General features: G+C 33.0%; 1 protein-coding gene and 1 pseudogene across 6 annotated transcripts in view; both read right to left on the bottom strand.

Moving 5' to 3' along the window:
* LOC140623522 (insulin-degrading enzyme-like) overlaps positions 1-7371 on the bottom strand; it is a 48824-nt pseudogene extending 41453 nt beyond the window's left edge.
* Positions 1-18044, bottom strand: part of CCSER1 (coiled-coil serine rich protein 1) — a 1367203-nt gene that overhangs the window by 796072 nt on the left and 553087 nt on the right. For all 6 annotated transcript variants that reach the window (XM_072810584.1, XM_072810583.1, XM_072810587.1 and 3 more), the window contains one exon: positions 15074-15151. In XM_072810584.1, coding sequence (XP_072666685.1) covers positions 15074-15151 — 78 coding nt within the window. The remainder of the gene's footprint in view (positions 1-15073; positions 15152-18044) is intronic.

The following is an 18044-nucleotide window of genomic DNA, read 5'->3' as shown; positions in this document are numbered from 1 at the left end:
ACATGGATGGATACCAAGTGTATTATGCTAAGTGAAATAAGTTAGACAGAGAAAGGCAAATTTTGTATGGTCTATCTTGTATATGGAATCTCAAAAAAAAAAAACAAATAAAAACAAAAAATCCCAAAAAACTAATAAGCTCATAGATACAGTGGACAGATGAGTGGTTGCCAGAGGCAGGGGGTGATGGGTGAGAGAAATGGGTGAAGGGAGTATAAAGTTTAAAATAAAAGAAAATAATGTATTCAATGTCAATTTTTTTTTAAAAAGGAACATTAGATAAATTTTATATTCATGATCTTGCCTAACCCTTCTCAGACAACCTTAACCTCCCTAATCATAAAGTACCTCAAATCAGACACACCATGCTAATTCTCAAATTCTCATTTTCTTTATCTCTTAAAAAAAAAAATACCTACATTTTGAAACCTGAAAACTCCATGTCCCATTCTCTTTTCCTATTTGTGTTCTTGGTCTGGCAGCATATCCTATCCTTTCCAGGAATCTTTCCTGGAATTTTATCCCTGTGTATCCAAGAACTAGGTGCTCACCTTCCCAGAAATTTGGTAATTTATCAAATTAAAATTCCTCCTGTTTAAACTGGTAAAGCAAATTATATTCTTGAATCTATGAAAACTGACCAATATTCCATGTGGCGTTCGATCCAAAGATGATTAAAAATTATTAGGTCTCTTAATAAAAGAAATTAATAATCTTAGTAGGATTATGATTTCAATAAATGCCAAATCTAAAGAACTGACAGATGCTTTCTTACATCTTTTCTCCCTTCCTTTGCCTTTCCTTCTGTTTCCTTTCTCTCTTCACTTTCCATCTTTTCTCTCCTTTTCTCTGTATTTCTACCTATATTTCTATAGGTTATATAAAACCAACAGTCAGAATCATGTCTAAAATAAAAACACTGTAGACCTTTTGTGGTATAGTAGTTAAAGCCCATTTTCAGATTTAAAACAAAACAAAACAAAACAAAAAAAACCTGAGTTACAGTTCCAGCTGAGCTATTTACCAACACTATGTCCTCAATTCAGGTTCTTAACTGCTCTAAGCTTCGATTTCTTTATTTGTAAGATGACACAATAACCATGTTTACTGAGGATTAATACTCTAAAGAAGTAGACAGCATTCAAGATTTCCACTTTGGAGAAATGAGTCTATATCCTAAAATTTCTAGCATTTGGCAATGAAAAATGTCAGGAAAGGTACTATTTAAAAATGGGGTGCCTGGGTGGGTCAGTCTGTTAACTATCTGTCTTCAGCTCAAGTCATGACCCAGGGTCCTAGGACTGAGCCCCACATAAAACTCCCTGCTCAGTGAGGAGCCTGTTTCTCCCTCTCCCTCTGCTGCTCCTCCTGCTTGTGCTTGCTCTCTCTTTGTCAAATAAATAAACACCTTTAAAAATAATCCAAATAGGCTGTTGGCAGGAATGCAGTTGTCTTTTAGACATTGGTTATCAGAGAAATATCAGCAATGCAGAAGCCACATTTTTCAGGAGACGAGATGAGATCTTGACCAACAAAGGGAATTGAATACTGAATTCCCTAGCATCAAGTTAGTCTCATCATAAATAATCTTTACATAGGGATTGGTCCAGCTATGTTTAGAGTTGTACAGAGAAAGACGATAACCTACAGAAAATTTAATAACCTGATACTACATGTATAGCTTGATAGGCTTTGTTAGGGATTTCAGGCTATCAATGGTCACTTTAATAAAATGATTAACTTTATTTTAATAGGATGAAAGACTTGAGAAGAAATTTGGTCTTAATCAAACATCTTCTATTGGAAAAGATAGTAAATAAATTAGAATCATGCAGTGTGAGAAAGATTTGACAGGCCACTGATGGTTTTTAAGATGGAAGGAAGTAATGAGCCAAGGAATGTAGACAAACTCTAGAATCTCAAAAGAGCAAGTAAATGCACCAGCCCCTAGAGCTTCTAGAAAGAATTCCGCCAACACTGACTTTAGTCCTGGGAGACCTAGTTCTGATTTCTGACTTCCAGAGCTATAACATACTAAATGTGCGTTATTTTAAGCCATCACATTTGTGGCAACTTGTTATAGCAGCAATATGAAACCAATACGCTAACTACAACTTTTAAAGATATAATCATTAGATAAATATACATGAATGGATCTCTTATATTTTTGATAGCCTAGATAACCTGCAAACTCTATTGTTTCAATATGAATATAAGCAGTTTTCATCCTATTTGGGGCATGTATAGATGTAGGTAATCAGTGATACTGGATGATATGAAAATTATTATTTCTTATAATTTATATTTGATTAGTTTCCTTTGATAGTCTAGGGATTGACAAATTTCAAATAAAGTTCAGGACTCATTCTTTGGGAATTCAGCTCAAGAAACATTATGAACATTTCTTTTTCTTGCATCTTACTATTTACTCAACTTGCTATGGTCTGATATTTGTGTCCCTCTAAATTTCATATGTTGAAATCCTAACACACTAACTGGATAGTATCAGGAGGCGGGATGTTTGGGAGGTGTTTAGGTCATAAGGCCAGAGTCCTCATGAGTGCAAAGTATTACCTGATTAAAGAGTTCCCAGAGAGCTCACTTGCCCCTTCTACATGTAAGGTTATAGAGAGAAGACAAAAAGATGGCTGTCTAAGAAGTGGGTCTTCATCAGTCATTAAATCTGCTGGTGATTTGATCCTGGACTTCTCAATCTCCACAACTGTGAGAAATAAATTTCGGTTGTTTATAAGCTTCCTAGTTTGTGGTAATTTGTTAAAGCATCACAAACAGCGCAAGATACAACTCTTGCTTACTTTTTGTACTTCAATGCCTATAGAGTAGTCTAAGTTCTTTACAAAACACACAATGGCCTTCACACCAAACAACTTTGTCCTTACCACATAGGAAACACACCACTGAATATTTAGACCCTCATGGCCTAGCTTGGGACCTTAGCTCTTCTCCTTTGGCTCAGATCTCATGACACTTCCCTTTTCTCAATTCCATCTTTATACTTTTGAAATACTTTGCACTTCTCCAGACTGTATCTCTCTACAACAAGCATTATGATTTACTGTAGCTTTCTATAATCAGAATAAAATATTTCTCCCAATACCTTTACATAAGCTTTACACATAGCAGGGACTCAATAAATGTTAATAAATTGCTCTGAATGACTCACCACATTCAACAATGTAGCACAAATAGTGATAGATGACAAAACCAGTGACACATAATATCGCCAAGTGACTAAGGCCCATAAGAAAGAGCAAGAAAAGAGAAGGAGAGAAATGGCTAACGTTAATAAGAAGATAGACCACTGTCAGCTTTATTCCTGTGGGCATTACTACCAGAAATTATGACCAATCTCTCTTTATCATGGCACAGCAACTGGCATTGCTCCATTCTTCTACTTGGATCTGTTGCCAAAGGTTCTATTGCCTCACAGAGACACTTAAGGGAGAAAAGTGAGCTTAATTCCTCTACCCTTAATTATGCTTTGACAACTCTGTTCAGATTTTTAAAAACTTTCAGGATCAAATACTGCTGCCAAAGTCTTTCTTGTTAGGCAGAGCCTAACTACTCTAAATTAATCTCTATTCTTAATAAGAAATATATGCAGTAAAATTCTAATATAACAGGTTTAGCCAACTTCATAATTGTTTGTCACAACTCCTGACATAAAGACTTCCTATCAGAATTACCAGAGTAAAACAGATTACCTGCAGAAAAGGACATGTCTACTACAGAGAGAAGCTGACTATTGATAATATAATGCAGGAACTTAACGCAGACAATTTTCTTAGGTAAGAATCTGACACCAACAGTACTCAGAATATTCAAATTCTATCCACCTTCACAATTATTTGTATTAGGCTGTTAATTAGAGTTTAATACATCCATCTGGCAATTGTCTACCTTCCAATTTTCTGTGCTATGAACCAGCCACTATTCAAGAGTATAAAAGTAAGTTTCTGTGCAAACACATTGCACTTTTCCTTACCTCTTTGGAATGCATTTTAAAGTGATGTTAATAAATTCCTCTACATTATCTTCATTATAACAAGAGTAAATAGAATTTTCTGATTTTTCATAATTATCCAACTTTAAATTTGTGCCAATATTTTTCCTACACAATTACTAGGCATAATAGAATTTATCAAAATTATGTGCGGTGTGAAAACTGCACTGAAGAAATGCTCAATTTGTGACACAAAAACTTCAGAACAGAGTATTTGCTTATTTTACTTTTTCAATTGTACCTGTCATTATGGCTATTTAATACCTCTGTATCATATAATTAAAACAATGGATGACCAATGTCTTAAAAAACATTTTATTATTTATATTCTCTAATCTTACGTAGTTAGAGAAAATACAACCATTTCTAAATGATTTGATAGATGATAGAATTCATTGCACTTTATCCATGGACAACTTATTTTACAGTTGCAGCTGCACAATGATATCACTCAACTTCTAAAATTTGTTTGTTAAAGAAGTAGACAATTCCAAAATAGAACAGATGAAAGTTACTGCTAGATAAACTAAATTCATGATGAGTCAACTTTTGATAGCTTCTCATATTCACAGTCCATCTCAAATGGACATATTAATAATGAATCATAGTCTTTGAATTGTACCCTGATTGCTAATTTCTTAACTAAGGAAAAATATGTTACAGTACACTTCACGGTTACAAGTAAACTCTGAAACAATGCTAGAGATTAGATTTAAAAACAACGAAGGTGGGTGTTTATGATCCGGAATGTATATGAAATGGTAACATTTAGAGTAAGAAATAAACACTGCATGTGCTATACATGAGATTAGTTGCTTAAATTATCATTGATAATGATGTCATCATCTTAAGTGTTTACCTTCGGCCCATTCTGAATCTGATATCTGCAGTAGATGTTAAAAGAGATCTTGTTCTTATAGGTGTGCACAGCAATGATTGCTGCCTCTTCTATTATTTCATATTAAAGTTTTCTACACGCTGAGGACGAATAGGTGTTGAAGAACACAGCACGGACCACATATTGATTTCAACTGCTTCTAAATAAAATTGTCCTGGCATCTTGCTGGCAGATAGAACATATGTTTCACTGAGGTAGATCCCCAAACCAAAGCTGAAGTCATAATGACTCAGCTTCTTAAAAGTTATTTTTTTCAAGAAATATAAAGTTGCTTTTATTTTTCAAGTTTTCAAGAATTTTATTGGCTTTAGGATTTTCCTACAGTAGTTCAACATTTTGTCTTTATGTGCAAATGAACCCAGAAATAGCTTTCCACATTCTGTGCCTGGATTTTACCTATCTTGCCATGTTCTGTGTCTGTAACTCTAAATTCAGGATTTTCCTATAAAATCCCTACTCTTGCAAGTCATGAAAGCCAATCCAAATCTATGTATCTTGTAGTTTTGGGAGGTTCTGTTTAAGTCGGCTGTAGAGAAAGTGGATCCCAGAACTCCATTTTCCAAGGTAACTTTTGACAGATGCTCAGTAATTCTTGTCCACTAAACATGTCAAAGAGACTCTGACTAGAGAAAGCAGAATACAGCCCAATGTTCTGAAAGAAGACTGAAATAAGCTTTGTAACAAAGACAGTCTTCTATAGTACCACTTGTAGAACTCAAAAAATCTAAGGCACCAACCTATGCAACAATAAAAAAAAACTCAGTGAGATTTAAATTTAAGGAATAAAATGGATGTGTGAGTTGGAGCTGGGGTGAGAGGTATGCCATGATTTTAACATGTATTAATATGGACAAATTCTATATCTTGCACATGTCTTCCTGAAATCATCTGGACAATGTGTGAGAAGGATCTGGACAGTAACACAATACTATGCAACATCAAAGTATTTGCTTATTTTTCCCATTATTTTTTTTTTCTCTGAGGCTTAATATGCCTGGGAGACACTGCATATCTTTTAACACAAATTAGACAAAATTTGTTTTGGCTTTAATTTATGTAAAAATAATTTTATTTATCAGAATATAAAATTATGGTTTTTCTTGCTAGTAGAGCATTCATCATATATTAGTAATGCAATCTAAAAAAGTCAAATAATAGGTATACTATTCATTTAAAATTTATTTTGACAGACCTAAAGGAAGAAAGTTTGCATAAAATATACTTGTATAGTATATTTGTATAACATAATATAGAAAGAATTGTTTGGTAGCTGTTATTTCAATTCAAATTCTACTGTTGGTATTTATAATTGGGGATTTAGCAAACTAATTTTTTAAAGCCACAATTCTCTGATATTCTCAACCTAAGATTTTAAGGACTATAAATTAATTCAAATATGGTGACATTTAAGTGAAGTTCCCAAACTTAAGGGAAATTAAAATAGCAGTGGAAAATATATTCAAATAAGTACATTGATGAATATACATAAACATAAGGAAATCTATTTCCTCGTACACTCCCTCAAACCAAAACTCCTTATATCTGACTGAGAATTTAGTAGAGCTGAACACTGATTAAGAAAAGACTATCACACAGCATTTTTATTCAGTGTAGTTGATTAAAGATTGCTGCAAACTTTTGTCATTCCTCTCTGGAAAACGGTATTGAGTTTCCTCAAGAAGTTAAAAATAGAACTATCCTATGATCCAGCAATAACACTACTAGGTATTTACCCAAAGAATATAAAAACACAAATTTAAAGGAATACATGCATCCCTATGTTTATAGCAGCATTATTTAGCATTATATAGCCAAGATATGGAAATAGCTCAAGAGTCTATCAATTAATGAATGTATAAAGAAGACGTGGTACATATACACAATGTAATATTACTCAGCCACAAGAAAAGAATGAAATCTTGCCATTTACCATGACATGGATGGAGTTAAAGAGTATAATGCTAAGTGAAATAAGCCAGTCAGATAAAGACTGTAAGATTTCACTCATATGTGGAAATAAAGAAACAAAACAAATGAGCAAAGGGGAAAAGAGAGAGAGAGAGAGAGAGAGAGAGAGAGAGAGACCGAGAAACATATTCTTAATTATAGAGAACAAACCAATGATTACTAGGGGTGAGGTGAGTGATGGGTTGGGTTAAATAGGTGATGCAGATTAAGGAGGTCACTTGTGATGAACACCTGGTGATATATGGAATTGTTGAATCACTGTAACATAACACTATGTTGCCTAACAGGAATTAAAATGATTTCTTTCAGAACTGTGAGAAAATACTTTTATTTTCATTTTATTTTTTTAGCCACCTACCCGTGGTATTTCATTATGGCAGCCCTGGCAAACTAATACGCTACCTGTAGAATGATTTGCTTTCAAGGTTGGCCACTGATTGACTTTTGAGAATCTGACTGGTAGCTGGTGCCTTACACTCATATCAAACTTTCCATAAATAATAAGAGTGGCTGTTGTATACCTGAAACTAATATAACTGTATGTCAATTATGCTTCAATAATTAAAAAAGGTTATAATAAGAGTGGCTCACTGTGCCTAAGCAATTTGTATAAACAATATTGTTAATGCTGAACACTTGACTTCTTTCTAGGAGTTTGGAATTTCTGTCTACTCTAGTTACAACAGCGTTCCTCTGAATCTTTGGGTATTGCTAATGGGCTTTAATGGGTGGACGTATCACATACATTGTTGGGAGAAGAGTACATGTGTTCCTTATTACTACATACTGAATTCTGTGAGTCCTTCTAACACGTATCTGAATGCTGAAGTTATTTCAGGGACCACTAACACTATGTGACTGCTTAACCAACAGAAAGATGTGGAGGTGAAGCTGTATATATTTACATCTTTTCCATAATTGGCCTGGCAGCTTCCACTTCTTGGAACATCCAAAATGGGGAAGCCAGATGTCTTGTAACAAACCTAATCACTTCAAGATACTGTGAGAAAATGCTGCCAGGAAATTCAAGCTAGTCCAAAAGGAGTCATCTTGGGTATCTACTCTACTTCAGCCTTCAGATAACTCCATTCTCCACCTACTTCTTACTGTACCCACTTGTAAAACCTCAAATGAGAACTGTCTACATAAGTTTAGTCAACCTAGAGAACCATAAACAGCAATAAGAAATTATTGTTTGGGGCACCTGGATGACACAGTTGGTTAAGCACTCAACTCAGATTGTGATCTCAGAGTTGTGGGATTGAGCCCTTCATTGGGCTCTGTGTTCGGTGTGGAGTCTGCTTAAGATTCTCTCTCTGTTGGGCAGCCTGGGTGGGTCAGCAGTTTAGAGCAGCCTTCAGCACAGGGCCTGATCCTGGAGACCCTGGATCGAGTCCCATGTCAGGCTTCCTGCATGGACACTGCTTCTGTCTCTGCTTCTCTCTCTCTCTCTCTTTCTCTGTGCGTGTGTGTGTGTCTCATGAATAAATAAAAAAATCTTTTTTAAAAAAGAGTTCTTATGTCTTAAAAAAAAAAAAAAAGATTCTCTCTCTGTCTCCCTCTGTCCCTCCCCATTCCACCCCCTGCTTCTGTGCTCTCATTTTCTAATAAATAAGTAAATCTAAAATATATATATATATATATAGTTTTAGGCTGCCAAGTTTTAAAATGCTTTATTACAAAGAAACTGATAACTGAAACAATCATTTTATTTTTAAGTCTTCAAAAATAATTGCTGAAATATACATATTATTAAAAATAAATCCCTCTTAAAATTTAGTACTATTAGGAAAACACTTAGTGCCATTTTGCATTTAAACATATTATCATATCATAAACATATTCCTTAAATATATAATCAGTGTGATTTTATATTAAAAATTCATCAGCTGTCCTTTGGGGGAAAAATTCCTGCTTATTTCTTCCAAGCATAAGGAATCCTGTTTCTGTCCCATTGTCATTGGTCTATTAGAATCCACCTCAAATTATTAATCAAATCTAGCTGCACTTGTATGGTTTTCAGTTATGTGGAAGAAAAATAGATTACCAGAAATTACCATTCCCTGTAAGACTGAATATTAACCATAGCAACAGGGACATTATTTGCCATCTCTCCTTTAGTCTCTCATTACTACTAAGAAAATTAAGCCAAACCAACAAATACTTCATTAATCTCTATATTATGATACACCTACTTATTTGCAACATCAGAAAGATAGCAAAAGAAATAAAAAAGGGGGGGGGCATTGAGAACATTAAAATCAGAAATAATCTTCAACACTGATCTTTTTTAAAATTTTTTTTAAATTTTTATTTATTTATGATAGTCACAGAGAGAGAAAGAGAGAGAGAGGCAGAGACACAGGCAGAGGGAGAAGCAGGCTCCATGCACAGGGAGCCCGACGTGGGATTCGATCCCGGGTCTCCAGGATCGTGCCCTGGGCCAAAGGCAGGCGCCAAACCGCTGCACCACCCAGGGATCCCCTTTTAATTTTTTTTTAATTTTTATTTATTTATGCTGATCTTTTTTGATATCCCCTATATAATCCATTAAAAAATCCTGCAGATTCATATTTAAAATGCGTCCAAAATCCCACCAATGTTTACCCTCTTAACTTTTACCCTTCCAGTTTAAGCTGCCATCATCTCTCACCTGTAGGAGTCTTATGCCTTTTTCTACTCTGTCTCCAAACTCAGAGTAATACTTTTAAAATAAAGTCTATCTATGCCATTTTTTCCCCAAACACTCTAATGGTCTCCCATCTCATGTAAAGCAAGATCTCAAGTCTTTCTTTGGCTTACAAGACTCTTCATGATCTGGTTTCTCTCTCCCCTGATCTCTTATTACTTGCCCCCTCAATCACTCTGCTCCAGCCACAGGGCACTCTGTTGATTCTGAAATGGACAAATGTTTACTCTATTGCTTTTGCACTTTTTCTCAACCCTCTTCCCATAGATGATTAGCCCACTCCCCTTTATTCATTATGATCTCTGCTAAAATTCCCCTTAATGAGAATGGCTTTCTTTGGCCATCTGTTTGAAACAATATCATACTTTAGGGTCACTTTCTATCTTCCAAACCCTGATTTATTCTTCATAATAGCGTCTATCATCTCTATCTGACATATATATTTGTTTATTGTCTACCTCTCCTCTCTAGAGCTCAAATACCATGAAGGCAGGATTTAGTATGGGTTGTTTACATTAAAACACCAGTGCCTAGAATATTATCAAGTACAAATCAATAAATTGATTCACAATGAATGAATGAAAGAACAAATGAATGAGTGAGTAGATGACACAGTAAAAAAAAATAACAAAAATGCAGAATACACCACTTGGGGTTATTTTTGAGACATGAAAAAAGTGATTTCCAGTAATAAGAGAGAGAATTAAATTCACTGAATGAGAAACAATAGCAATAAACACTCACACACAAAAAATTCCAACTCTATGCAAGGTCTACAACAGATGATGTTGCAGAAATCATACCACTATCTGACTTCTCTCTCCTGGAGTCTCCAAATGGGCTCTTTTCTGTTATATTGTGAGACAAAATGAAATGACAGTGTATACTGATGTCAGAATTAGTATACTGATGTTATATAAAGAACAAAATATCAACAGTGCTTCATTTACAGTGTGTTTTTTTTCCAGTAGCTAATGTGACTGAACAATGTTCTTTCAGTGGAGCTTGAGTTTAGGAGGTACCAGGTTGAATCATAGGGAAGGTCTGGGAAATTAAAGAAAACATGCCACAGTGTATTCCTGATAAAAAGATACCATATGTCCTTATCAGATCTATTAATTATGTATTTCTTTTTTTCCAATAATGTTTTATTATATTCACCAGTTTTCCCTTAAGACAGATTCATTGTATTTACTCCTTCTCCCTCATAATTAATGAACAGTTCCATTAATTATATTTCCTACAAGGAATCTGATATATGACCTTATTTGAATACTCAAGGCAGAAAATAAATAGCATGACTTCTAGAAATGAATATTAAATATTCTTCTGTGAAGTAAAGGATTTATGTTTATTCTCACATTGGGAAATAAAGTACAAAGGATTAAGTGGAAATACTTCTGCTTCATGTTATTTATAACATACGGAACCTCTTGCCTTAACTTAGAGTTATCTGTTCTGCAAAACATAATAGTTAATACATATACTGGTACTATGTGTTATTTGAGGCAATTTCTATTTATTAACTTGCTTAATGTTATAAAAACCCAATGAAGAAGAATTTGCTGCTGTTCCCATTTTATGGATGGGAAAATTATTACACCAAGTAATAGGGTCACAGTCATACAGGTAGAAACTCTCAGAATGAGATCTGTCCCCAACTAGGCTAAGATTGCTTCTAATGTTTTCAACTCTTCTGCTTTCTTAAAAATTGATATTGTTTTAAAGCAGAAGTAAGTAATCATTACAGAAACTATACACAAACAAATTTAAAGTATGAGGCATCCATATAGTTAATGGTTGATATGTGTGTATTTTCTGGGATTACTATTTTTTTCTATATACTATTTATATAACTGAGAGGAAACTATGTTTGTCACTAAGTTTTGAGTTTAGGCTCTATGATCAAACAGAATTAGCATCATTCCTTTCCCTAATATCCCAGCACTGCATGACAAGATTATTTTTTTTGAGAAATTAATTTATTTATTTCCACCTCTGTCCTTTGCTTCAATAAGGTGGCTCTGTGCTTCTTAAAGTGAGGTTTGTATCAGGTAAGAAAAATCTTCACAGTTCAGACAATTCCTTTCCTCTATTCTATTTCTAAAAAGTACACCGAGAAGATTATTTCCAGGCTCTGGTTGATTAAAGAAGAGAAGAATAATCTCCAAGGGAAACTAAAAAAAAGGGGGGAGGACTTCTTTAGTCTAGACTAAATAGTAATTTCTGAAGGTGAGAAAAAGGAGTCTAAGAACTTTGGATTTCACAAGGAGGGGAGACTCCAGAAATATCCCAGAACCACTCTGAGTCAGCTCCTAGGGAAGGTGGCTGGGCCTCCAACAGAGTGGCTCCATTTTGGATCTAGGCACTAGATGTCCAATCTCATTAGACACTCCAAGAGCCCTGGTATCACAGAAAAGCAGCATTCAGTGGGCCAGGAAAGGCAATGAGAAAACTACATTTGTTTATATTTAGATCTTGAAAATTGGTGAATGGAGGGTATTCTTTAATGCCTTTGTATACTCTTGAAGTAGGGTGTAAAGAAAAATAGAATTGAATTCATTTCCTGCTGTTGAATTTATCACAAGATAAGGATATAGGGGCAAGGTAGGATAATATCTTTTGCTAATATATCTAATCAAAGAAAAGATGATTTTTGGAGAAAAAGAGACTAAAATCTGGAGATCATGCTTCAATGAAGTGCAAATAAACTTTAAAATAGGGGATAAATATGATTGACCAAAAGAACATGCCCATAATAAAGGTTATTATTATGGAGAGGTCAAGAAACAATAAGCCAGCTTCAGCTTCCAGATTGTTAGTTCCAGGAATGGACTAAGGCTACTAATAACTGTGTATGTACAAATAAAAGTATTACTTATGAAAGAACAGTAATATTTGGTGACTCCAAGGCATTAGGTGTGGAATATCTACCTGACTGAGCCTAACATAGGGAGAAAGGAGGCTGGTTAGATTGGAAGTGATTAGATGGTTGAGAGAAATGAAGGAGAATGGCAGAGGGAAAAAAGCATAGGGTGGAATGGGCACATCAAACTTAACAATGTCAACTTGTTTCAGTGTTATTCTATAAAAAAGAAACATAAACACTGTCATTAGCAGCCAAACGTTCTATTTTCTCTCCTTTCTTCTCAAACCCACAGATGACTAATCCTGAAATGTTATGATTCTATTATGATTATTTGATAAAATATTATTCCCACGCATGCAAAATTAGTATACCTTGGCCCTTCTGTAATGATGTTGTGGTAAGTAACATACCATTTGTGTAAGTCACTCCGAATGCTTTATTAAAAAAATAGAGATTATACATTTGCCTTTTGTTTGCAAATATGTGTCCATAACAATTGTGTGCCCAATTGTATGAACTTGGAATCCTGGAAAATTCTCAGAGCCAGGAATGTGACTGGGAAGTCTGTGAGTTTATGGTAGTATGTGTATAAAATTGTCCTTCATACCTCTTTTTCTATGAAGGGATACACTCAAATGCTTTCATGACCAGGCATGAATGCAATAGGCGATGATGAGAATAGTGGTGAATAAGGACCCTTACTCCTTATTTACATAAAAGCTCCTCATTTACATTTATGAAGTATAGCAGGAGTTTTACTTCAGAAATTCAAACTTTAATTTTTGACACTATTAAATACGATTGAGATGTTTCTATATATGATAAAAGAATACATGATATTCCTTTCACAAAAGAAGCAAATTAAGAGGCATTATAACTACAGTGGCTACCAACACTAATATTATGTATTATAAGTGCTTAGAAGTTTTAATTTCTTATAAAACCACTTACACACATTAACAGGGGAATAATATTGATCTCTTAGAAGCAGTCACAGAAACTAAAACAATTATATTTATATTAACTTTGTGTCAGCATATTTTGGAATATATCTGACCTTTTATTTTACCTCCATTAAAAAATACATTAATTTTGAAGGAGTATAGCCATTATCAATATATTAAAAAGAAAAAATGATTTCTAGTAATGCTTTGAGAATTCAATTAAAATCTTGTTAAAGATGTGATTCTTCTGTAAATTTTGTCCCATATACTATAAGACGTTACATGCAGTAACAGTAAACTTTAAAGTTTTAGTATTTTCTCCTTTATTGTAGAATAATAAAGACTTCTCAATAAATAATATAATCAGGATACTATTCAGTATTTAATAATTCTCTGATCTAAAATAACCTTTTAACAATTATTATTGGCTATCATTTTTTAAAGATTTATTTATTTTAGAGAGAAAGCGTGAGCAGAGGGAGGAGCAAAGAGAGAGGGGGAATTTCCAGCATACTCCTTGCTGAGCATGGAGCTCAACTTGGGGCTAGATCTCAGGACCCTGAGATCATGACCTGAACTGAAATCAAGAGTTGAATGCTTAACTGACTGAGTCACACAGGTGCCCCTTATTTATCATTAAGCAACAAAGCATCTATAAATAGAAGACAAAAGACACACAATGATATTCATAGCTTTCTATTATTCTCATTTTAACAATACAGCAAATTGAATATTTAGAAATCAATACCACCTACTGTTCTAGGTTTAAGCAGTATTAAGTAAGTTATAATCTTCATATGAAAAAGAAAAAGAAAAAAACCACAATAATAAACAATTTTATGATAAAATTAAAAAATCATGAAAATCATAATGAATCCCCAAATGTACTTTTACCTATCTTTAAGCCAAATTAGACTGAAACTATTGCATGTAAGTACATCATCCCAACTTTCCAACTTTTTTTTTCCCTGAGATCTTAAGTATTGCCTTTATTTATAATAATTTTAATGAAATTTAAACATCCCTGGTACAAATACAATATAGCTGATTTATAAGCTTTGGTTTAAAGAGATACATCTAATCTTAAGCAGCAAAACAAGAAAATGACTTCTTACTTGTAATGTGTCTAGTCTCCCAAGCTGAAGAATTCTACAAACCATACTGCTTGAATACTTATTTACATATTTACTTAAATATTTAAAAAATACAACCTGTTTGGGGGGAATGATTCCGTATTTCAGTTTTTATTTTGATCATTATTTGTAAAGATCACATAATTAATTAATTATGAGCTAGAGTAATCAATGAAAATGTAACCAGCTAATGAAAATGTAATCTCTCAATGAGGACTAAATAATTCTTCTTAAATTTATTACTTAAATTAAGATACAGAAGATATTCGAAAACTACTTCATGTGACATCAAACTATTACAAAGAAATTACTATTTCTTACATGCAAGGCACATGAGGTAGTCTTTTAAAGCATTACTTCTATTTCAAACTTTACTTTCATTTACCAACCAGAATGACAACAAAAACCACAACAAATATTTTACCATTTGAAATTAGTTACATATTAAGCAGCTCACCTTCTCATCTAAACCATGAATTATTTTAGATATTAAAGTATTTAATTATCCTAAAAATAGCTTAAATAATCATTTTTTGTTTATTTTTTACCTTGAAAGGCAATGGCTCTTCAGTAAGAGGACTAACAGGAAGTGAAGTGGTGCTACTTGCTGGGCTCATGTCTGCACTCTGCAACCAAAACACAATTGAATTAAAGAGATACATTTTGGTAGTTATTTCTTTTTATTCCTAATTTAGAATCAAATACTTCTTCTTAATATAAAAACAAGTAAATAAAATATGGATGTAGAAAAAGTCATATTATGTCATATACTGAATCATTCCTTATTTAGAAAGAGCTATCTGAATGATTAGTCTAATTATCACTTCTTACTGTACAATTCAAGTACATTTTATTAAAGACCATGATCATCTTTATAGTAGTGCAGTATTTAAAATTTTATTTGCTTACTTTAGACTTTTGCTTTTTTTTTAAAGTTATACTGTGTCTGTGAGGGTTCACTATGCTATTTCTATGTCTTTCAGACTGATTTTCAAGCACATCTTTAAAGTATTATTGACTTTTATTAGTGAAGATTTAAATAATTATATCCAGCTTTTATTCATTACAAAAGCTGTATCTGCCATTAATATAAAATTGCAAAATAAATATTAAATTTTTAAATTCCCATATTCCTAGCCTTTGATATTTTATAATCTTTCTTACATTCTGCCAAACAAAACAAAAAGAAATGTAAGAGTAAAGGATTTACACAAAAAGAGAATTACTGGAATTGCTAATGCTGTCCTTCTAGTCCTGTAAAAGTGTAAACAATTAAAACATTTTATTTTATTTTTTAATTAAAACATTTTAAATAAGATGATTAGCCTTAAAAAGGAAGAATGGATGAGATGGTTACCATTATTTTTTCTAAAAGCAAGAAAAAATACTAATAATAGGTGGCAACAGAAGTTATGTTACTATGTCCTTAACTCACTCTCTCAGAATAATTCTCCCTTTTAAGTAGATAAGCAAATAAAATACTGAAAAGAAAGCACAGCAACATTTTCCAGCTTGGTCAATAATTGTGCCTGCACTGAAATACAGAAAATTTTGCAGTGAAGCTTAAAGCAAAAGAATAGATTAATTTTGATTATGATAAGGGAATGATTAGACCAGTTTGGCTGATCTAAATGCCCAAAAAAAAACACATTCAAAGAATAGAAGTTGCAACTGTTATAATTCTTAGGTCTCTTTCCATTCATGAGATTATTTTCAATTCATTTGATTCAGGTGTACCATAAATTGGACATATTTTAAATATCCTTAAAGCAGAATTATTTCAGCAACAATGCATAACAGCCATAAACAGAGGAACCAACATACCCAGTACAATTTTTATGTAACACGTACTGCACCTACTTCTGAAATTGATGTAAGGGTGCACATTGACTAAAATTATCTAAAGGAGGAAATTAGGTAAAAACTGTGCAATAAGCTATTGAAGGAAGCAGAAAAACACATAGACTAGATAATTGAGGTAAATTAGCTACTGACTTAATTTCTAAATTTATTCAGAACTTCTTGTCCATTATCTGATCAAAATCAGGAAATATTCTGAACTTCCCCTGACTTCCACTATCTGATTATATGACATAATGGAGAAACAAAGGTTTTCTTAGAAGTAAATTTACCACAGGATTCTAAAATTTAAAAAAATGAGTGAAACTTCTTTTCCCCACACTAGAAAAACAAGCTTCCTGAGCTATTTGTTTTATGAGATTTCTTATGTGAAATTAAGCAGGTAATAGAACACAGTTCATATATAGTTGAATTATCTCATCTTTTTATGGAGAACTGATATTCTGCATAGCATATTAAAGTATCATGCCCTTAAAAATCATATATTCAGGAGACAAATGACATTAAGTTGTGAAAATTTAAAAGCCTGTATCATATTCTTGCAGATGAAGATTTTTGAACTTCCGTAAGAACAGAACCAAGATCAAGCTTCATGGTTAACTTCTTTTAAAGTTATCTCCCACAACTTCCCAGAAATAAATGTGTCATTCTAAGCACTGTTAAAAAGCAAACTGTGAAATTTCCATCATCTAACCTTGATTCTTCGAATGTCATTCTTATAGAAAACTGTGTTCCAGCTTTAACTCTCAAATCCATCTTATAGTACGACACTTTAATTCTATTGCTCTTAGGGAATTTTGAAAACATGTTTTAAAAAAACAAATTAATCTTATATGACATCCGATATACTGCACTTAATTAGTTATTAAAATGAAAATACATAGCAAAAATAGAAAAACCATATCTTAATTTTTAGCTCATTGTTTTTACATTTGCATTTCAGTGATCCAATTTGCTTACACTTTTTGATATCTGATACTACAGTAAATCCTTCACATATACATTTTATCCAACCTCATACTTTAATTAACTTATCCTTTCATTTAATGATAGCAAATTCAATGTAATTGCATATCTAAATACAGTTTAACAAAGTACTTCATAAGTTACATTTGAAGTTTTTAAAAGCTAACAGTTATGTTCTTTCACAATTTTCCTCATAAAATATTTGTTAGAATCATGGCTTCATCTGCTTTTGATATATTTCTGAGGTATGGCCAGTTCTCAATAATTTAAAAGTGACTATCTTTGGAATATAGACTTATTCTGTAAAATAAAATCATCCCAAGAAAAGGAATCTCCTCAATTCATGTAATATGCTTTGACTTTCTAACCCAGTAGCGACTGCACAAGATGTTCTTTACAGGTTATAAGAAGTCTATCCTAATTCCAACAAGTGTCTAAAAACCTGATTTTCTGGTTCTAAGTCCAATAGATGCCTGCTTCTTTCTAACATTAGGATGATTGAATAATTTGAACTTACTATCAAGACATAGAACATTTTCATCAAAATGTTCCCTCATTCTCCTTTGCATTCACATGCCACCCCCTTTCTGGTCCCAGGAAACACTGATATGCTGTATCACTATAGATTAGATCACTATAGATTAGTTTTGCCTTTCTTAGAATTTCACATAAATGGAAATGTACAGTGTACAA

Source organism: Canis lupus, chromosome 33 (assembly GCF_048164855.1).
Source record: "Canis lupus baileyi chromosome 33, mCanLup2.hap1, whole genome shotgun sequence".
Classification (NCBI taxonomy): Eukaryota; Metazoa; Chordata; class Mammalia; order Carnivora; family Canidae; genus Canis; species Canis lupus.
The sequence above is the reverse complement of the archived record's forward strand: the minus strand, read 5'-3'. Positions and strand labels throughout refer to the sequence as shown.